Genomic DNA, 22039 nt, shown 5'->3' with positions numbered 1-22039 from the left:
AGATGATGCACCTAGTCCACATCTGTTACCTCAGCTTGTATATTGAGAAAAAGTGCAATTAATCACATCAGGCAGCACAATAAGAGTTTCATTAGTGTTATCTACTGCACCAGTTACAGTGTTACATGATCCAAAGCACAGAATAAAGCATATTCTAACTTTGCATATACCTAAATGACTTTCAAATTAATAAATAATAAAAGCTCTAAGACTTCCATTTAGTTTGAAACAAAAAGAAACAGTAACTAGAATAACACATTTCCCATTGATTCATATATATATTTCTTATACATTACCTTAATGGGCTTATCCATGTCACTGTAGCACAGAGAATTGAGAGAGATTTTAAAGGGCCTCCAAGCAGGATTCAAATTGTTTTTAATAACCTGGAAGAAAAAAAGCCAGATTAGTATGAGATCTCAAAAGTAAAAAGTAGTCATCTATAATTAGTCATACCTCCATACAATGACATTTGTAATCAACCGTTGACTAATGCTGCCAATGCTGTCAATCAATTCCTAAAATCCAAATCCTAATATATAGGAATAATATGTGATATAAATAAACATTCTTAAAATGCAGTATCATTGCCCAACAGAGATGGGATCTTTTCAGTTCTATTTTCCAGACTGCACTGTGACCTACTATACAGTTCAACTACACTGCAAAGTTTTTCATTTCTTTATACTTAAATATATAATTACATTATTATTTTAACCTCTCAGATGCCCTCTCCCCCCACCCCCCCTCCCGCCTTTAATACAAACAATATGCTCACAAACATGACATACCAAGAAAAACGTGGAAAATTATTACATTTCTAAACACAGCAGTGCTCTTGAAATTACTTTTTAGTCCAGCCAGTGCTTATTCTGAAATGCTACTTATGGAAATATATGCAATAATAGTGCTTGAGGACAAAAAAGACACCTTACTGCACAAGGTCTCTCAAGCTGAAAGCTAATGAATTTGTCAACCAGAAACTGTCCAAATACAAATAATGATGATTTTATAAAGCAAAACAAAACAAACCAAACAAAAACAACAACAACAAAAAAAACCCACCACAAATCATAACAAGAAACACTTAATACCTAGCTAGTAACACTTAGATTTCCAGCACTACTGATATTTAGAGGTAGAAATATTTATTTTGAAAATCACCATAGTAAATAATAAATGAACATACATAAATAAACACAAAGATTTTCAAGATCTGTAACACACAGAAATAGCCTTCCAATCAATTCCAGACTGGAACAGCAAATTCTGGATTCATTATTTAAACAGAAGATGACTGAAATCCTTGTGGAAAACATACTTTTTATGCAGAAGAATGGTCTTGTGGGAGAAACTGGTTCTATATGCCTCACACAAAGGAACTCATACTTCGACACTTGTCTTATACAAATATGGTTACAACCCTTTCAACATGCACACTACCCAGGTTTTTATGAGGGCCTGAGCTTACATTAGAGTGAGACATTTTTAACCTATTCCTATCCTGCCAATCGCTGCCATGGAACCTGTGCCCCTCCCAGCCAGAAGGCTGCTGCTGCAGTCCAAACTCCACATTACCCTTGACATGCCCTTGCTATGCAAGCATCTGGTATAATTCCATTCATTAGTAAACTAGTACAGCTAGGTGACACTGACATAAAAGAGAAACACAGTCACATGTCCAAATTCTACATTTAGAGCAGCTCTTAAATGTTTTGAAAAGGCACCATATACAGACAGACTCATCTTCTAAATTACTGAAAGTTCTAAAATAAATAAATAAATAAATAAATAAATAAATAAATAAATAAAAATAGATGTCATAAAGCAGGATCAAAGTAATGTAAACTTTCTGTCCTGTGAGAAGAGAAAGTCAGTGGAACAGATGAGGGGACTTCTAATAAAACCACATGTGAACTACTGAATCATACTCTTCTGGTTGCAAGGAAGTATGACACACTGAAAATCAAAGAAACTCAGCTCTAGGTTGTGAGCAAAGAATATCCTACCTCTGTTCTGTGAACCATCACCCAGTTTCCATCTGCAGTCTGCTTGTGGAATTCCAGATAAGGATCTGACTTCCCAAAAAAATCCTGTATTTCAAGAACACATAATTATCCCAGAACACCCTGTGGCATAAACACCATTAAATGCCACTTAAAAAACACTTAAGATTAAAAAAAGTAAAGTGAATATTCAGGGAACAAACACTTCATATAAAGAAAGGTCATTTTGCTTATACTACCTCTTCTGAAAGTTCTGCTACGACTACATACTACACACCCAACAATTCAAGCAAGTGAATACTTAGAGGAATAAGTATTAGGATACATAGTAAATAAGGATTTGATCCAATTTATAAATAAATAAATAAATCATCAAATCAGCCAAGAAAACTGATAATATTTTCTCTGTTATTGAAATTACAATAAAGCTTTGTTTTTAAAAGTTTTTTCCTAAACACAAACACTTTACAAGCACTAAAACATTTAACAGACTTACACATTCTGATTGAACTTTCTAACATTTTCTTAGAGCACTAACTAGTAATCAGTTATATACATATTCAAGTCAATGGATCTAGAAAAACTCCCTTACCTTTACAATTAAGTATAACACCACCCATTTAAATGGAGATGCTGTCCACAAAATATCTCTACAACATATTAATTATATTTAGGAGTGGTATAATTCATTTAAACACGTGCAATGAAGTTGCTCTAAAGCTGTCTTCCTTCAATTTCTTTTTTTAGTGTAAGTAAAATCTTAGTTGATATAATCAATTAAGAAAAAAACAAAAAAACAAGAATGAAGATTTTGTTTTCACAGAATCACAGAATTGTAGGGGTTGGAAGGGACCTCTAGAGATCATCGAGTCCAAACCCCCTGCCAAAGCAGGTTCCCTACACCATCCAGGTAGGCGTCCAGGAGGGTCTTGAATATCTCCAGAGAAGGAGACTCCACCACCTCCCTGGGCAGCCTGTTCCAGTGCTCAGTTTTTTCTTTTGACAACATTCTGATTTTACTGTTTTATCAAAAAAAAACAACAATCAATTAAATACCTTATTGTCCAATTTTCTTGCTTCTACTTCAAATAAGACAACTCTGTTATCCTTCACTTCTTCTGCTGTAATCTAGATAGGCAAAAAAATAATTATTTTGTGTCTAGAAATGATACTTTTCTTATCTGTTCATAATACTTCTACGATAATTTCATTTTAAGAGGTATGTTTGCTCAGAAAGAAATAAGTAAAAAATCAGGGCAGGAGGAGCAACAATTTGGTTTGATATTGGGATTCACTACAGCAATGACACTACATAGAAGATACTGCCAAACATAATTATTTGGATGGATGCAATGAGTCTTCCACATGCAGAAGCTGAGCAACTCTCCTTCTGGATGACAAAGAAATATTTGCAGAGAAAAAAAAACCAAACAAACTACGTGAGATTACTCATAGCACTGTAGATTGGACATACTGTGCTCATGCCTCAAAATAAATAAATGCAACAAAACAATATCTAAGGATAAATGCTGAAGAATGTTATGCCTTACCGTAATACTTCCTTTCCCAGCAGGTCTGCCATTTTTAAGTACTAGCGGTTTTGTTAGGGTCTTGCTAGAAACTATCTGCCAAGATAAAATTTGAGTATTAAGCACTGTTAAAGCAATTAAACAGATTTCCAAATAAATGAAATAAGACAACAATGTACTATCATTTTAAGAGCTTTTCCTTCATCATGAAGATGACAGGCAACAGCATTATATTTATTTTCTATGGTCTCCTATAGATAAAATAGGTAATAGGTACACTTGAAAACTAAAAAATAACAATGCAGAAAAAAACATACAGAGTTTCAGATGAAACTGAAATAAAGTACAATGCAGTAACACAATACATGCCTGAAGAAAAATAATATCTTAGATTCCATTCTCAAACTGTTCTCAGGGTTTCCACACACACTGAGTCAATTTACACAAATTTACACAAATTGCTGGCAAGCAATGTCACCTCTCCCTCAACAGTGATTTTAGACGGCTATTTTACACTTTCCAAGCAACCATTCCTAAGAAGCACATCTATTTATTAATGAACTTCATTTCACAATGCCAGCAGGGAGGGAAATGCCAAGACAATTCTTCTGAGTATAAATGCCCTTGAAGGATGCTTTAAGAACATCTTCTAAGATAAAGAAGATGCTCAACTGCAGTAGCACCAATAGTAAAAACCGGCAGGAAAATTAGAGTGAAATCTATTTACAGTCCTATGTAGAACCAGAATCACTGCCTGCCTTAACTGAAAAACAAATTGCCAACATTAACAGGGCCCTTGTGAACACACACGTTGCTACACACCAGTTTCTCTCTATATATTTTTTTATATATATTATATATATATATATATATTATTTTATATAATTAGAGGTTTATTCTAAGTTACTTTCAGAACAACAATCTGGACAGTCAATATTTTAAAGCAAATTTTAAGGCAGCACCTTAAAAGCTTTTGAAAAAAAATAAAAATAAAAAAAAAAGAATAGTATAAACTGAATTGAGGTTTTGGGAAAAAAAAAAAAAGGGGGGGAAATCTATTTGATACACCAAATACAAGTTAACATTGTGATAAAGTTAAGGTAGAAGTGGTAAATGATTTGCACTGACTTTTATTTTCTCAGTATTATGGGAAATTCGCATACTTACTTGTCCCAGTGTACATTCAAATTCTCCTAGGAAGTCATCATCAGTCAGTTCAATGGTTTTGTTATCAATATCATATATTCCAAATTTAAGTTTCTGAACAATCTCAAAATAGTAATCAATTAGAAATTTCTTTGAAAATTTAGGGTTCAAGGAATTCTTAATTCTTTCCGTGCGATCAACCTGCAGTCAGAAAGATATCACTTTACTCAGAATGTCACCAACCAAGTACACATGTATAACCCACTATTAAAAGCTGTCTGAAATTCTTGTTAGTATAAGGACATATCTTCCTACCAACCTTTCATCAAATGCAACTAATCATAGGACAGAAAATCCACTCTTTATTATCTGCAGTTCTGTCTTCCTTTGCTGCTGATAAGGAGCATCTTTCCTGATCAGAAAGACCAACGTAAAAATAGTAGACTGCCAACTGACTACGTGATTATTTGGGAATACTTCATTTCTAAAAGTACTTTTAAACACTTAGAAGAGTCTTGTATGCCTTAGGTAGTGTACATCAGGTCTAAGTATTTACTGGAAGTAATAATTAGCATTATGTTCTCCATCCAGTTAAGAAGTCCAACAAGCTAGACCGTATTTCTAACAGACTCATAAGAACCATCACACCATACCTCATACCATTGCTGACCACTCGTATTCTGGAGAAGAACACACAGCGGGTCTGACTTGGAGCCAACATCTTTATCCAAAAGATTTGTGCAGGCAATAGTCAGCTCCACCTTAGTCACACACTGTGCCGCCATTTCTTAAGCTAGAAAGCAACAATATAAATAGTGGATAAGTAATAATGGATTACAAAGCAAACACAGGGATTGTCAGAGTGAATTAATTATTTGACTGATCATTATAATCATCAGCCTGTCAGGAGTGAGGTTCAAGGCTCTAAATGCCATCTTAGAGATTTATGACATTCCAGCATTAAAGTATTACTGCCATATTCTTGGCATTCCACATATGGATTGCAAGCCTGCAACATATGAAACAAGACTGAGTTTCTTGTAACACCTGCGGAACAAAATGCAGAACAGGGAACACCACAAAGAAGGCACAGTGGTCTGGATTGCTAACAATAAAACTTCACAAACTTTAAATTTCATCTGATAAAACCCACATGAATGCCAGCAACTCATAACAATGCAGTGAATTATTAAAATATATAAATATATATTAAATACACTCTAATCAAACCTTTTTACCAAAATGCTGAATAAATAAGCACAGCGGGACTGGTAGAAGAGTTGCATGGGGAAGAAGACTCGGTAAGTTTTGCCTCAGTAAATTTTTAAGTGCAGCAATAGCTTTAATAATAGGGATGAACGATTTTGAAGTCCAGTAAAAACCAAGAATTCTGCACGGAAATTCACTTAAAAAACAAGCAAACAAAAACAGACAACCTGATTGCTTTCTCACACTTCAATTATCTTCTACTGGAACTGCAAAAAATATACCAGCAAGGATTTACAAACATTAAGAAACAATGACGCCCAATGTGGAAAATGTCATGACACCCAATGTCATTTGCATGACAAACCAGGTCTGCACAACAGGTATTTTCTATATTATGAGACTCTTAATTTTACTTCTCAAGAATACAGTTGATCATATCCAGCATCTCCTTTCCTTGGGAGGTGAGGTCTAACTCGAAGTTCTACATCTTTCCACAAGCAATTTATCTTGGAAATCCCAAATCCTCCACTGCTCCAGGTTCTCTGTCTTTACATGAAGTCCGCAGCCCAGGCACAGCATCCAACTGCATTAACTTATTTTGAAAAAGCTTGAGACAAGAAGGAAGGAATAGCATTTGCTTCCCTTTAACAAGTTGACTTGCACTATATACATTATGGTGCAGTTGAACCTGATACCATATTCAATATCTCTTTTCCTCTCACTGCACTTAGATTGCTTCTGATGCAAAGGAACTTCTCTTTTTCAAGAGCCAAAAAGGGAAATGAAGGTGGAAAAGAGGAACAATGAACTGAAAACAGAAAGAAAAAAACCAAGCACCACAGAGAGTTTTCCTGAAACTTCTTGTATTCCATGACAGCACAGTTCTTACACTGCCTCTCCATCCCCACCTTGCTACCCTAAAGATGAACCCTTTAAGAATCACCGAACAAAGAAACTAAACAGAAAGAACTGGCGAAAGTACTGCTGAAACAATCATGCACATACATTATTTCCAAGTAGAACATCAGATTTACAGAAATCATCCTGCACCTCCCAAACACCTAAAAACAATTCCATCCTTTCACTCTCAAAATTTTACCAGTTTCAGCCACTTTCCTTGAGGGAAAAAAGTCAAGCACTAGATTGCAAGTACATATACAGTTTCGTAGGCTTAGAAAAGCCTACTTTTAAAAAGTGTTCTGCTTCTTTTTCTACTGATATTTTCCATTCCGACTGCTTTCCTGGCAGCCAGACAGAGCTCATTGTCAGTCAGTGGCTTTGCCCAGTGCACAGCAGAGCATGATAAGTTCTTTACTAGGAGAGTGGTGAGGTACTGGAACAGGCTGCCCAGGGAGGTTGTGGATGCCCTGTCCTTGGAGGTGTTCAAGGCCAGGTTGGATGGGACCCTGGGCAACCTTATCTAGTAATTGTGGAAGTTTGGTGGCCCTGCCAGGCAGGAGGGTTGGAACTACATGATCCTTGAGGTCTCTTCCAACCCAGGTCATTCTGTGATTCTGTATGACTCCTTGATGGCTGCCTCCAGACAAACCATCTTGGCTGACGAAATGATGCTCCAGCAGCCACTGACGCTGCCATAGAAAGTAGAAAAGCTTTCAGGAAATGCAACAGAATTCAAACTTGGACTGAGACATAATTCTCATGTCTTGGGCAATGCTTCCATAATCACTCATAACAGGACAGCCTTCGGTTAGCTTAAAAAACTGGTCAACTTTTTTTTCACTTAGCTTGAGTATGTGTGCCCCAGTTCTAACACCACAAGTATTTTCTCAAATGAATACTTCCATTATGCAGGTTCCACTCCTCCTCCACACAGCTCTGAGTTCCTCCACTATGCTTCTAATATGGGAACAAAACTGATGCAGCAAAAGGGCACTGCACAAAAAGCATCCTTTAATACAGAAAAGAAACAACAACAAAACCTTCTTCCCTGCCCTGAAATACATGCATCAAGACCACTTAATTGTGTCCACAGCACCTTAAAAAAACAACTTCTAATGAGTACTTTTGAGCAGATACACAATTTGAAAACCTGATATCACAGAATCACAGAATCCCAGAATTGTAGGTGTTGGAAGGGACCTCTAGAGATCATCGAGTCCAACCCCCCTGCCAAAGCAGGTTTCCTACACCAGGTCGCACAGGTAGGCATCCAGGCGGGTCTTGAATATCTCCAGAGAAGGAGACTCCACCACCTCCCTGGGCAGCCTGTTCCAGTGGATCAAAGTAAAAATATCAAAGTAACACTTCCCATCTCCTGAGATGCTCCTTTAAGTCTCTCCCATTCTGTTTCAGAAAATGCAAGGAGAAATTAACACAAGTTAGTTTCCTGAGATATTTTAAGAATATTAGGTATCAGTATTTTTATAAAGAGGCAAAGAGATCTGTGCCAATTTCAATGTATTTCAAGAAATAGTTTTGCTATTTTACTTGAAAAAAGAATGATTGACCATAATGACATGAGGCTGAGATACTTCATAGTAAATAGCTGCATACAACCTGCTTTTAATGACATCATAAAGGCTAAAATTATACACACTGGCAAGTAAAGTCATTAACCCAAAGCAATATTTACAGCAGTCAGCAAAAAACAGATACTTCTCTTGCAACACTGCAGTCACTGCAGAACTTGCAGAGAGCACACAGGCTCCAAACATGCAAGCCTCAAGTCTTTTAAACAGCAGTATCTGCTAGAACTCTGCATATGCTTCATGAATCCTCATAACCTCACACCGCACAGAAGGAAGAGTGACTCAATTCCACCCAGTTCTTCTCATCTGAAAGCCTGTGTTAGCTGGGAAGTTCTGAATCAGGTTTAGTAATGGGTGGTAGGACTCTCAGAGATGACAAACACCTTCAAGGACCACAATTGCTGTCAGATAAGAGTTCTCCCTTTAAAAACCTGATAGAACACAGATCCTAGCAAACTGCAGTCTCTTCAGGATGGCAAAAATAAGGAATGACAACTGCACCAATAGCTTACCTCTTGAAAAACCATTCCACAACACACTAAGGTCTACTAGACAAGCCAGATGCAAAATATTCCAGACACATGACAGGATTACTTTCAGATTTGGGATACTGGAATAACTTTACACAGGCAGATAATACTGTTTGGTATCCTGCTGGATGAACTGACAGTAAGTTACATAACATGAGGCATATTTATTCAATTAGCTGTTATTGCGAAAGTAAAATTCGCTCCCCATGGGCCAAATATAACCCAAACCTCTGTCTTTCTCAATCTACTGGCCAAAGGGATATCCCATGCCATACAGGATTAATGTGGAAAACTATAAAACTGAGCGAAGCTGGCTGAGGGAGGCAGACACTACTTGAGTACTGGCTGGGCATCAGGCAGGGCAGACAGCAATCGCTTTGAGCCCCACTTGTTTTATAAATATATATATTACCATTACTGTTATTTCTTTCTTCCTTTTTGATCCTGGCAAAATCATTTTATCTCAACCTAAGAGCTCTACTTTCTGCAACCCCCTTTCACTATCTCCTTTATCTTTTCCCCCATCCCACTGGGAGGAAAGTGAGCAAGCAAAAGGCTGTGAGGCATTCAGCTACATGCCAGGTCAAACCACAACATAGGCTCCTAAAAGCCAGGAAATTCTGGATACGGGTAAACCAAATCGCTAAACAATACAGTGGAGCTTGCAAAACACAGATTCTGAACTCCAACAATGCAAATTCACACGTCACAAGAGAGATGTATTCATGCCCCCACAACAGGCATAGGCCATGCAAGAACATGATTAGATCAAATAAATACATTACACATCTTCCTCCCTGAGCTGTCACAATGAAAGCAAAACTTAAGTCAGGGACCAGCCTTGTCTTGCAGTTACTGGGCTCATTTAATAGAGCACTTAGGAACTGCCAGACCAAAGCAATCATGTAAATGCTGCAATACCAGAGAGTCCAGACTTGCCCTAATACAGCTTCCATGAAAGAGTATGTTCCTAAAAACAGGTGCTTCCCAATCTGATAAGCAGAAATACCTAACTTTAACAAGACAAAAGGACACTCATTGTGATCCTTCAGCATCTTTTCATCATTGTTGCATGTGTAAAGAGCACAGAATAAGAACATATCCCCATAAAATGATGCAAGAAGCTGACAGTGAAACTATGACAAAAGCAGAAGCTTTCCTCCCCCAGGACTAAAGGTGATTAAAATTTCGAATCAGACTACAGTACACATACTGGTGTAATTCAAAAAGCCTCAGTGTAACCCTTTGATTCTGAAGGAAACAAACCACCTCACGGAAGCTGCCATTTCACAGAAGGTCACAAAGGCCATTTCATAACCTAATTTCAGCCCTGAATTTGAGAATTAGAGGCTTCTTTAAAAATCGTGACCCCAAATCAGAGTTTCTGCTCATTTTTCTTCTGTCTTTGCAGGCAAAATACAGCTGATAAAACCACACTGCAGTAGCTGATGCAGTGAGAAGCTGAGTAATAGAAGAATATCAAACCAATATGCCTCAATCTGAATCATCCTGTAACTATTCTAAGAGTCACACAAAGCATAAGTGCCTTCTCACATTCACTACTTAACATACAGGAAGGAATCGTATTGTTCTTAATTGAATACATGAGATTGTGCTGATAAAACCATAATGACCACACTGCATATTTTATTGGGGATTATGTAGAGGGAAAAAAAAAAAAATAAAAAATAGAAGCTACTTTTGAAGAAATCTGTTTGCTCTGTGGGCGATGAATCATCTATTTATACAAGCTTCATCAGGCAGTTTAAATATTTATCTACTGGATTGGCCACATACTGGTGTAACAAGTCAGACAACTATTAATAGGTAGTTCCTATATGTGAAAATCTACCATCAAGTTATTTTTACCAAATAATATATTTAGAAATATATTAAAATATAAAATAGACAACTTTGCAAAGACCAGAAACTATTGTATCTCCTGTTTGCATAATGACTTATGAACGGTCATTTTGAAATATCCTTCTGTTGATCCTTTCCATGTGTGTTCATCCTTCAGACGTACCTTTACTGGAGAGGGTTCTTCACAGCACCCTCCTCACACAAAAGCTTCATAGAATCATAGAATTACCCAGGTTGGAAAAGACCTTGAAGATCATCAAGTCCAACCCCAGCTTAAACATAGTACCCTAACTTTAAAAACCCTACATTAAATCATATCCTCAAGCACCACATCCAAACAGCTCTTAAACACAGCCAGGGATGGCGATTCAACCACCTCCCTGGGGAGCCTATTCCAGTACCTAACTACCCTTTCTGTAAAGAAGTTCTTCCTAATATCCAACCTAAACTTGCCCTGGTGCAACTTGAGGCCATTTCCCCTTGTCCTGTCACTTGTCACTAGTGAGAAGAGACCTGCCCCACTCTCACTGTAAGAACCTTTCAGGTACTGGAAGAGGGTGATAAGGTCTCCCCTCAGCCTCCTTTTCCCTAGACTAAACAGCCCCAGCTTCCTCAGCCTCTCCTTGTAGGGCCGATTCTCCAAGTCCTTCACAAGCCTCGTTGCCCTTCTCTGGACCTGCTCCAGTACCTCCATGTCTTTCCTGTGCTGAGGCACCCAAAACTGAACACAGTACTTGAGGTGAGGCCTCACCAATGCCGAGTAGAGGGGCAGGATGACTTTCCTAGTCCTGCTCACCACACCATTCTTGATACAAGCCATGAGCTTTTTCTAAGCAATCCCATTATTCAATTTCTAGGTGTAGAACCACTGGTGGACTTCAGATAACAAATGCTATCCAGATGAAAGAAAAAGTATCTCACCAAAACTGCCTTTATTTTATTGCAGAAACAAAGTGTCAGTGATGCCACCTTTTACATTGACCCTTCTCAGAGTCCATTTCAAGCCTAGCATGTTGTGACTGCATTTAAATCAGCAGATAGCAATTCTTAATAACAGATGTATGGTGACTTAGCTCAGCAGCCTGCCTGCAGCTTCCCTGTAGCAGACAGCTACAGCTTCAGAAGAAGCATTAAAGTGTGAAACGACAGGAAATTAAACCAAAGAATTACCCTTCCTGTGTATCAGCGTAATAGATTCAAATGCATGTGTTTGAGGAACTTCAGTTCCTCTTAACATAAGTAACCTGTCCATGACAGCACCGCTGTAAAGATTATTAATAGGAGGCAACAGCCTTTATTACAGGAAAAAAACAAAAACAAACAGTCCAATTAAGTCATAAAAAACAATCAGCAAGTCCTTAAGGACTTTAAGAACAATTAGGTAATTGGTTTTTTTGGCCCCATTTATTGAATGCTTTGCTCTCCCAATATGATGACAGTGTTTTACATTAAGTAGAATCTGTGGCCTGTAAGCTTAGAGCTGGGCTTCCACCAAGCATGTGCTTTCCAGAAATGCTAAAAGTTTTCTAGGAAGAATCAATAAAAACACCATACAGAGAGAGAGGCTGCAGAAGTCTGGTATCTCAATGCAAACAGTAACACTAGCTTCCAGCTGCTAGCCAGAGAATTATACTTTACTACAGTACAGACACCATGCAAACCCTCCTGTAGTCAAGCAGCAATTCCACAGTCAGCTGTCATTCCATTCCCTCTAACACCAGCTAAGTGCACTCAGCATTCATTGCCCCTGGGAGGCAATGCACACAGAGGCTCTGAACACACACAGACAGCAAATGGGCCTATCCCTGGAGCCATAAGGTGAGTGCCCACGCACTGCTCACTTACTGCGTGGGCTTCCTGATAACGCTCCTGGGTGTGAGAAAATCCAGGAGTTGCCACTATCACCTAATGAGAACTAAGGGTGGCGACACACTGGAACAGGTTGCCCAAGGAGGCTGTGGATGCCCCACCCCTGGAGGCATTCAAGGCCAGGCTGGATGTGGCTCTGGGCAACCTGGGCTGGTGGTTGGTGACCCTGCACATAGCACAGGGGATGGAACTAGATGATCTTTGAGGTCCTTTTCAACCCAGGGCATTCTATAACTCTGTGATTCTAATTGTGCCTTGGATAGAATAGTGAGGAGAATCTATAGGAAACAACCTTTCAATCATAGAAGAAAGTCTGATCCAAACCATCCAGACAATTTCTTTAACAGAAACTCAGACACAGCAAGCCAGACCCAAAACAAAAACCCTTCAGAAATCCTTTGATCATTGAGCAAAGTCACCCAAACACCTGAGAAGAAGCACCACACGCTTCTCACGTTGTAATGCTGCCCTAGCAGATAACACACAACAGCAAAAGGAAAAAAAGAAAGACAACACTGAAAGAACAGCTCCACAGATGCAAGAGATCTGGTATGTTGTTGTTAAACTAAAGATGACAATGTTGCAAAGCTCCTCTCTGAAGCCCGGAGGAATGGAGAAAGCAGCTTTAAGAAAAGGCCCCCGGGACTCGGGCGTTCACACATGGGCAGAGCCTCGCCCAGGGCAGGGATGAGCCGCGTCCCAACAGGAAGGCGAGCACCGCGGCCGCTCAGCGCACCCCCCTATAGAGAGCGGGGCGTCCCGGCCCTACCCCGCTGCAGGGCAGCGCCGCGACCCGGAGCAGAAGTGAGTCCCACGACGGACTGACTCCAGCACGGTCTCGCCCCTCGGGCCCCGTCCCACGCAGGCAGCGCCCTATCCGACCTCCCGCAGAACAGCCGTCTCCTCCTCCCCTGCATCACAGCCCCTGTCTCACCTGCGGAGCCGGCTCGGGGCCAGCGTATTTCCGAGCGGACCCTCACCCAGCGGCAGCTGTAGCCACGCCCGCTCCGAGCTGGGCCGCTCCGCCCCGGGGCACGGAGGAGAGCATGCGCGGCTCCGCGCTGAGCGCCGGCCCTGCTCGCTTGCACCTTCTCCTCCCCCGGCGGACGGCTCCGGGTGATGGCCGCTGTCGTGGCGGCGCTGGCGCTGCCCCTTCGCCTCCGCCCCGCCCGCCTGGGGCCGCTCCTTGGACCGCTCCTGAAGGAGGCGGAGCGGGGCTGGAGGGGGCTCGGTTGGAGCCAGGTACCGGGCGGAGGTGGCTGCGCAGACCCGCTGTGCAGACCCGCTGCTGGGCTGGGGGAGCGGCGGGAGGCGGTGCAAAGGGTTGCTGCTCTTTGCTTCTCTGGAAGTTGTGTCCTTTTGAAACTGTAGCAAGAGAAAAGGTTTAGTTCAGAGTTACAGTGTTTATTAATGCTCGCCTTATGGTCCCGCACAGGTGCTTAGGAAAAGCCTTAGGAGGGGTGTTGCTCTCTCCACGGGGTCCTTCGTGGTCTATGAGGCTTTCAGGCTGGTCTCTGGACATGCTGTGGTTCATGCCAGCTCCAAAGGTAATGCACGAGGAAGGTGGTGCTGTTAAGTTTGCCTCTGGTCTCTGTTAGTGCTCTCATGCGGGTCATGCACTTACACTGCTGAGAGGAGAGATGTAACTGTCCTTTCTATGCAAAATAATGTGTGTAAATAAGAGTAAAAAGGAATACCTGATAGATACCCAAAGAGATAAAAGCCTAATGACTTAAATAAAGACTAAAATCTAAAGTCTAAAATACTTAGCAAGCACTCGGTTGAGGAGTTTGAATTCTCATCCTTCAGTCATTATGGCAGTGGTGTTCAGGACACCTCGGGAGGCAAACATAACCCACATAGGAAGATGTGCTCGGTGACACTCGGTCCAATGTCCATGCGGACTGTAGAGTTGATAGTTAGCATTTAGGGAGAACAGAGTTAAAATGTTACCCAGAGGGCTCACATCTCCAGTGAGTTGCCTTCTAGGATTCTAATTTACCTTATTACATCGCTTTGCTGCAGAGAAGCTGGACTCATTGCAAGCAGCTGGACTAAATTACCTTTAATGGTCCCTTCCACCTCAAATGATTCTATGTATCTATGATTGTATCCACCTAGTTGTGGAAGTAGCGATCCCACGTCTCTCTTGTCAGTTTTAAAATATCCTATAAGAAAAAAAGGACTTAAATGTCATAAGTGCAATGGATGCTTAGGGCATAAGCTTTGATTTTTCAAAACATAGCTTTGATTTTTCATGATTTCATCTGGAAGATCTCTGAGTAGTGTTTCATTTTGGCTTGCTAAAAATGAACCTTATTCAGCCTGACACTGACTTTAGCAATACTGTGAAATCATATGAACACCATGAATAAAATTAATTATAATTATATTCATACATATGTATATAGAAAGTAAATAGATTGAAACTGTGCATATACTAATGAAGATATTTCAGCACTCACTACTGCATTTGCCTTTCTGGTCATATTTTTCATGGTTGTTTTTTTTCCTTTTCTGCCATTTTCACCAAGAAATTACTTCTGCTGTCTGATGCATTAAGGAAAATGCTATTAAGTGTTAAATCCATTAAGCATCCTAAGCTCTCTGTGTTACTGAAAGCCATTTCTTAATTCCATGTATTTGGCACTGTATCTCTGCCTAGTTGTTCACTGTAAGTAGCTTATCTCAGTCTGCCATGCAGTTGTGTACGATGTCCTAAAAAATTCATAACTTGTTCTTTATGTTTCAGTTAATTGCCTTGCTCTAAAATAATTTGTTTATGCCTTAATATCCTAATTACGTGTAATTTGTTCTTCTCTTTCCATGATTTTAATTTGTTTTTAAGTGGCAGAAGTTATAGAGCAAGCAGACTACCTGTATGGGAGTGGAGAAACTGAAAAGCTCTATCGGTTGCTGGTTCAGCATAAAAATAGGTACTTGACTTCACTGTATATCTTCATGTTACTTTGACTTTTCTTATACTTTGTTTTCCTGTACCAGACTCCAACTAATATTATTGTTATGGCATGCTGGAGAGTCTTGCTTTTGACTTCTTTTTAAGTAGGAAAGCATTCTTTTCCATCCTGGTAGAAAATTGAATGAGGAAAAAACAAAAGGATAGGATGAGGGGAAGTTCAAGTTGTGTTACGGGAGGTTCAACACAACATCCAGTCTTTCCTTGAACACCCTCAGGGTCGGTGACTCCACCACCTCCCTGGGCAGTCCATTCCAGTGCCTGACCACCCTTTCTGAGAAGCAATACTTCCTAATGTCCAGCTTGAATCTCCCCTGCTGTAGCTTGAAACCATTCCCTCTGGTCCTATCACTAATGACACGAGAGAAGAGGCCGACCCCCAGCTCACTACAACCTCCCTGCAGGAAGTTATAGAGAGCAATGAGGTCTCCCCTGAACCTCCTCTTCTCCAGGCTGAACATTCCCAGCTCCTTCAGCTTCTCCTCATATGCCCTGTGCTCCAGACCCCTCACCAGCTTTGTTGCCCTCCTCTGAACACGCTTTAGTTTGCGTTTGTCCCCTGTTAGGATTTGGGTATGAATGAAGAAGCTCCTTTCTTATGTAGTTATATCCTCAGGCAATGTCAGGCTTCTATTTGTTATTTGTTACCTTAAAGTTCCATGCAGCCCAAATGCCAGATGATAATACTGTTGTTGCATCACCCTCTTGAGATACATATTGAAAGACTGATTTGTGACCTTTGCTTGCTTAGATACCATTATTACTTTAGAATGTTGATGTTTCTGTTCATAACTAGTGAGGATGCAGAGTTGTTATGGCGGCTGGCACGGGCGTCACGAGATTTAGCTCAGCTCAGCACTACTTCTGCTGAAGAGAAAAAACAACTGGCATACGATTCCCTTGAGTATGCAAAAAGGGCACTAGAAAAGAATGAAGCAAATTCTGCAGCACACAAGGTAAGCCAAGCAAAATAAGGTAACTGAAATCTTGTTCTTTGATTTCTGCCAGTTGAAACCTCAAGTATCGTCTTTGTTCTGTTTCAGCAAGCTTCTGTGTGGTTTAACTTTTCAGTTTAAAATGAGTGATTCTCACTCTCTGACTTCTAATTCTTGTTGATATGTTTCTAAGATTACAGTTCAGACAGGATACAGGAAATAAAAGCTGGTTCAGTGTGTACAGGATCATATTGTTTACGGTTGTTTTCCTCTGGTGTAGGCTGAAAACTGTTTCATGCACCACCCCTCCAGCATATTGTATGTGTGTACCAGTAGTTCTGTAGAGTTTTATTGGGAACACTTCAGGTCTGGCCTTACTCTGCTGTTGTTGGGGGCTGCTTCTTTCATGTACGGAGGTAACAGAATGTGACCAATGATGTTGGCTTCCTGGATAAGAAGAGGATGTTGATTCCATTATCCATTCATGCTTGGCACTGCTAAAATTGTTCGTAACAAATACTTCATGCTGGGTGGTGGTGGTAGCTGTTCTGTGTTGTTTGTTTGTTTAATGTACTGTTAGTAATTATAGTGCTTTATTAAATATCTTAATTTTGTCCATTCAATTACAGTGGTATGCGATCTGTCTCAGTGATGTTGGAGATTATGAAGGAATCAAGGTTAAAATTGGAAATGCTTTTATTATCAAAGAGCACTTTGAGGTAATTGAAATGACTGCCTTAATGTATCTAATATGTAGATTGTATGCAAGCTAGGAATCTTTTGGTGAAAATTTGCAAATGTGAAATCTCCTGCTGTCAGTTTGATGTGAGGGTTTTTGTGCTGGTTCTGGGTTCCAAATGAATGAGGGATACATCTTTGCTCCTGTGATAACAAAGTCCCTGTAGAAGAGAGTGTTGAGACAGCTGAAGTGCTGCTGATGTCTCTTAGGCCCATCTAAAGTCTAGCTGTGCTACTGAGAAAAGGGTGTGTGGCCATCGCTGTAACTGCGTTAAGTACCAGTGAAATACAACAGCTGGAAAAGATGAAAGTCTGCTGACTAATTTTGTTCCACAAGAAATAAGATTAAAATCTCAGCATGTCGATTCTCGTGTGAGACTGACCCACTAAGCATAACTGCTCAGAAGTCTGTCAGTGTCTAAAGGCTTTGGAGGTGAGTGTGCATGGAGCAAACACTGTGTCCTTGAAATTCTACATATGGATATTGTGGTTTAATTAATAGTAAGACAGCAAGTCAGCACATTTTTTTGTTGTTTAATGTATTTAAAACTTCTTCATCTGTTTTTTTGTTTGTTTGTTTGTTTATAATTAATTTTATTTTCCTCCTGCACTAGAGAGCCATTGAACTGAACCCAAAAGATGCAACATCAGTTCATCTAATAGGCGTTTGGTAAGTTAACACATGGCAAAGAAAAATGCTAGAATATAGGCCAGAACATGGCAAAGGAAAATGCTGGAATATAAATGGACTATTGAATTGTGGAAGTGCTTGGAATAATTCAGTGGAAACCTATTGAATGGGAAGATTTAGTTATGCCTGCAAATCTGACTGTAAATTCTCACACAGAGAATTTCCACTTTTCTGTGGAAGCAGTTTGGTTGAATGCAGCATCTGTTATTTGTTAGTGAGAATCTCCAGACAGTGTTTCTGGTTATTTGGTGTGGCAGCTTTTGCTTCTGTCAAGAGTTTTATAAGGAAGCTGAGACCAAGAGATTGACAATAAATATAGCCAAAGTATTTGTAGCTTAATAAATAAATAAAATTCACAGCCACCTTTTCCAAAGCTTTTTGAGGCTGTTGGATCTTAGTGGAAACTACAATCTACAGCTCTGGAGTTTTTTGTTAGGTTACAGACCTCAATTCTTCTGTATTTCAGCACTACTTCTCCTCACGCCATGTAACCACTGCAGCAGCCCAAGTGTTTAGGCAGATATGTACATTCCCAACTGAATGAGTCTTGCCATGTCAGTTATGAGGTAGGAGATCTGCTCTGTAAGAGCACTTAAGATGTCGTTCTGAAGGAGAAGTAGAAAAGATTATGAGAAATATGGGGTCTGCTATTGCTTTTGGCACTAAAATAATTACATATTGTATTATTAACTCTATCCATTACTGAGTCCCAGCGCGTCTTTGCCTGAAGCTGGAATTCAGTGACAACTCTTGAGACATATTCAGTTTGATTCTTCTTGTTATTTTCATTCTTATAAATCATACTGTCAGGCTACAGGCCTTCTCTTGTTGGCAATGTTGATGTAAGTTGTGTTTGGTTATTGCAAATATTCTAGAGCAATATGAAATACGCATTAATTGCTAAAATACCACAAGCTGAAAGGCTGTCTGGTGGTTAATAATTGTCTCCAGCCTCATGTCCTCAAAGCTCCCACTAAAAGATGCACCGAAATTTCTTGCAGCAATTTCAAAGACTTGGAGTTGGGTTGAACAGTGGTAAGAACTTGTGCTGTGACTGCAGTTGTTGTGGCTCTTGGCAGCAGCAGGTTATGACATCAAAGATATGAGAGCGTTGATTCCAAACAGAGCAGTAATGTGTAGGTTATATACAAATGTTTCCTTCTGCTCCAGGTGTTACTCCTTTGCTGAACTGCCGTGGTACCAACGAAAGATAGCTGCAATGCTATTTGCAACACCTCCGACTTCCACGTATGAAGAGGTACAGTAAGAAAATATTTCACATAATTATTCACCCCACAAAACTGTTGATGTATTTTCCCTGACAGAATTGACTTCTTGTAAGTCCTTAGAATAGCAAGCAATGTTGATTATTTTCTATACAAAACAGTTCTGATGGATTAAATATAGACTTGTGAGTTTGCAGCTATGACTAATAAAGTGAGAATAAAGCAGGAGAGTGAGGTATGTCTAAAAATCTATTAAATATGATGATTTATAGAGTCACGCTATACCTTGGACTTATCTGATAGGAGTATTAGAGTTCTTCCCTTTATTTTAAATGCAAAAAGTAACCGCTTGATTTACTATTATCTGCTAATGAGTACCTTTTCCTCACCCACTGGTACCATAAATTCTGTTTTTCAGAGAGGTTTTAAGCACTTTTGGTCTTCTTAGCTGTGAAAATTCTGCTGTCTAAGGTCCAATCTGATTGTACACTAAATGAGTATCATGCTGAATTCCTGCAAACAAGTTGATGGATAGGGCAAACAAATGTCCTTCCTCAGCTATATTGAGCATGCGCAGCGATTTGGTTTTGTTTGACTGCTGTGTTCGGTTCAGTGTGCCCTGTATTAAAGACAACAGCCTTATCTTTTGCAGGCTCTTCGTTACTTCCACATGGCAGAGGAAGGTAATTTCTTGTTGGTGTTTGCAGTTTCTCTTTTGTTGCAATTTTTCGTGCATAAACCTTTCTCATTTGTAATTGTCTTGAATAGTGTGTAAACGTAGCAGCACCTTAATGATCGGGTGTGTTATTGCACTCCGAGTGTTGTGCACAGTACTGTCAGTGGAAGGTTTGCTATCACGCTCCCTGGTGGTCTAGTGGTTAGGATTCGGCGCTCTCACCGCCGCGGCCCGGGTTCGATTCCCGGTCAGGGAAAGTATTATTTTTCAGGAGGGTGTTATTTTGTTATTTTTCACTCGATCTCCGCCGCTAAAACGGCGTCACGGTGTCACGGTGTTCCGGGAGGAGTCCGGCTGTGCACTCAGTCAGCCCTCGGGCCCGGAACGGCGGTTCTGAGCTCAGCGCCTGGCCTGCAGCACTGGGTGCAGTTCTGGGCCCCACTCGGTGTTAGGGCCGAACAGTGGAGAGAGTCCAGCAGGGGGACACCGAGATGTAGGAACTCGAGCACAGGGAAAGGCTTGGGGAGCCCTGAGTCTCATTAACTGTTTGCAGATACCCTAAGTGTTAGACTTCACCCCAAATCTTGCCTCCAAAACACCTCAGTATGTTTACGTTTACAGACATGGCATGCAGGGGCTTGTTCTTTACTGGTGAGAGTTCTTTACAGATTTTCCTTGTATGGGAGATCCTCCAGGCCCTTAATCATCATTGTGGCCCTAAATAATGGTAGTGACATGCAGAAAAATAGTGTTCTGTAGCTGTGAATGTGCTCTGTTAAACAGTGTTATTGTGCTCTTTGATGTAGCTTCCATGGAAATAAGAAGCAGTACTTTTGGAGCAATCTGTATATTATGCATAACTATATTATTATATATTACAATATTATATATATATATACATATATATATAATGTATATATTTGTTATATACATTATATATAATGTATATAACTGTATATACATTATATATAATAATGTATATATATTATTGTTGTGTCCTTGTTGTTATTGTTGTTGTTGTTTTTTTTTTAACTGATGTTAGCATAGCCTTTTGTGTAGCTATAATTTTTGCCTGCTGTATTTTGAAATGCTAAGGACGGAGAAAGTCAGTGACTAAAATAATCTAACAAGTATTGGAGTATATAACCCTAATAGTGCTATGGGCACAGCTACAGGTTACTGTTGAAGTTCCTGCATGCTACAGAGTAGGTCCCCCAGCTGGAAGAGGGGATGGGAACAAGCAGTGGTTCTTCTCTCAGCCTCTGTCTAGTTATCTGCTGCTTTGTGCCTTTGATAGTGTGCTGCTCGTTATCATGGAATGCTTTTCTCCTGTCTCTGTACAGCTGACCCAAATTTCTACAGCAAAAATTTGCTCTTTCTGGGGAAGACATACCTGAAGTTAAACAACAAAAAGATGGCTCTTCTGTGGTTAAGCAAAGCGAAGGATTATCCTGCACATACAGAAGAGGACAAGCAGGTAGGATGCTAAGAAATGAAACAGTAACCAGCCTGTAGCACGTCATGGAAACGGAGCAGTTACCTCTGAGTAACTTCTAGCTTAGTACCTGTATTCCTGCATCACACCCAGGCACCAGAGAATTCTGTCTTGTTGGTAACTGCCTCTGAATACAATGGTTGGAAACATTTCTGTTTCCTTAACTGTGTTGCTGAGGTTAAGGCAGACACCTGAGTGTACTTCTAAAATACTGCACAGCTGCTAAACGGAGGTGACACCTGCTCCCTTCTGTAGGTCACTGGGTAAAACACAAGTCATCAGTGTCACAAACATAGGAACCTAAACACTGTAGTCCAGTAAGAAGGGAACTGATGTGCCACAAAGAAGCTGGAATTCTTGTTTCTGTGTTTGGCAGAGATAGGACATAGATAGAATATCTAAAGAACTGTGGTGAAGCTTTGGGGTGTTTGCATGATAAGAAGCTTTGCTAGAAAAGCCTGTAACCACAAAGTATTATTTTGTTACAAGTATATCTTATATTTCAGGTGCAGAAAGAAGCTTTGGAGTTGCTTAATTCTATATAAGAAGAAACAAGATACTGGGAATTCAGTATCTCAGATGTAAGCAGCATAGGAAAAGGAACCTAAATACTACTTCTTTTCTCTTTAAGCTGGTAATAAAATTATAGCCTAAACTTGC

At 40.0% G+C, this 22039-nt stretch overlaps 2 protein-coding genes and 1 non-coding gene across 3 annotated transcripts in view; 2 read left to right on the top strand and 1 right to left on the bottom strand.

Annotated features, from left to right (window-relative positions):
* Positions 1-13744, bottom strand: part of CPNE3 (copine 3) — a 26874-nt gene extending 13130 nt beyond the window's left edge. The window contains exons 1-7 of the mRNA XM_015855817.1: positions 13576-13744; positions 5335-5474; positions 4703-4882; positions 3557-3631; positions 3063-3134; positions 2010-2093; positions 297-386 (exon numbers count right to left, since the gene is read on the bottom strand). Coding sequence (XP_015711303.1) covers positions 297-386; positions 2010-2093; positions 3063-3134; positions 3557-3631; positions 4703-4882; positions 5335-5466 — 633 coding nt within the window. The 5' untranslated portion in view covers positions 5467-5474; positions 13576-13744. The remainder of the gene's footprint in view (positions 1-296; positions 387-2009; positions 2094-3062; positions 3135-3556; positions 3632-4702; positions 4883-5334; positions 5475-13575) is intronic.
* Positions 13697-22039, top strand: RMDN1 (regulator of microtubule dynamics 1). Its single transcript, XM_015855818.2, has 10 exons — positions 13697-13883; positions 14077-14188; positions 15490-15577; positions 16415-16574; positions 17183-17272; positions 17906-17961; positions 19153-19240; positions 19861-19891; positions 21228-21361; positions 21886-22039. Exons 1-10 carry the CDS (start codon positions 13761-13763, stop codon positions 21922-21924), a joined length of 921 nt encoding a protein of 306 aa, XP_015711304.1. The 5' UTR covers positions 13697-13760; the 3' UTR covers positions 21925-22039.
* On the top strand, positions 20069-20140 carry TRNAE-CUC. Its single transcript has one exon. It is a non-coding gene; the product is annotated as a tRNA-Glu (tRNA).

Source organism: Coturnix japonica, chromosome 2 (genome assembly GCF_001577835.2).
Source record: "Coturnix japonica isolate 7356 chromosome 2, Coturnix japonica 2.1, whole genome shotgun sequence".
NCBI classification, from domain to species: Eukaryota; Metazoa; Chordata; class Aves; order Galliformes; family Phasianidae; genus Coturnix; species Coturnix japonica.
This window is presented reverse-complemented; position numbering and strand designations above follow the sequence as displayed.

Excerpts from the sequence above, each read along its gene's own strand:
- RMDN1 (XM_015855818.2), top strand. The coding sequence starts at position 13,761 with ATGGCCGCTGTCGTGGCGGCGCTGGCGCTGCCCCTTCGCCTCCGCCCC. Across the intron at positions 14,189-15,489 it reads GGTTCATGCCAGCTCCAAAG|TGGCAGAAGTTATAGAGCAA; the intron begins GTAATGCACGAG and ends TTTGTTTTTAAG. Across the intron at positions 17,273-17,905 it reads TTATCAAAGAGCACTTTGAG|AGAGCCATTGAACTGAACCC; the intron begins GTAATTGAAATG and ends CTCCTGCACTAG.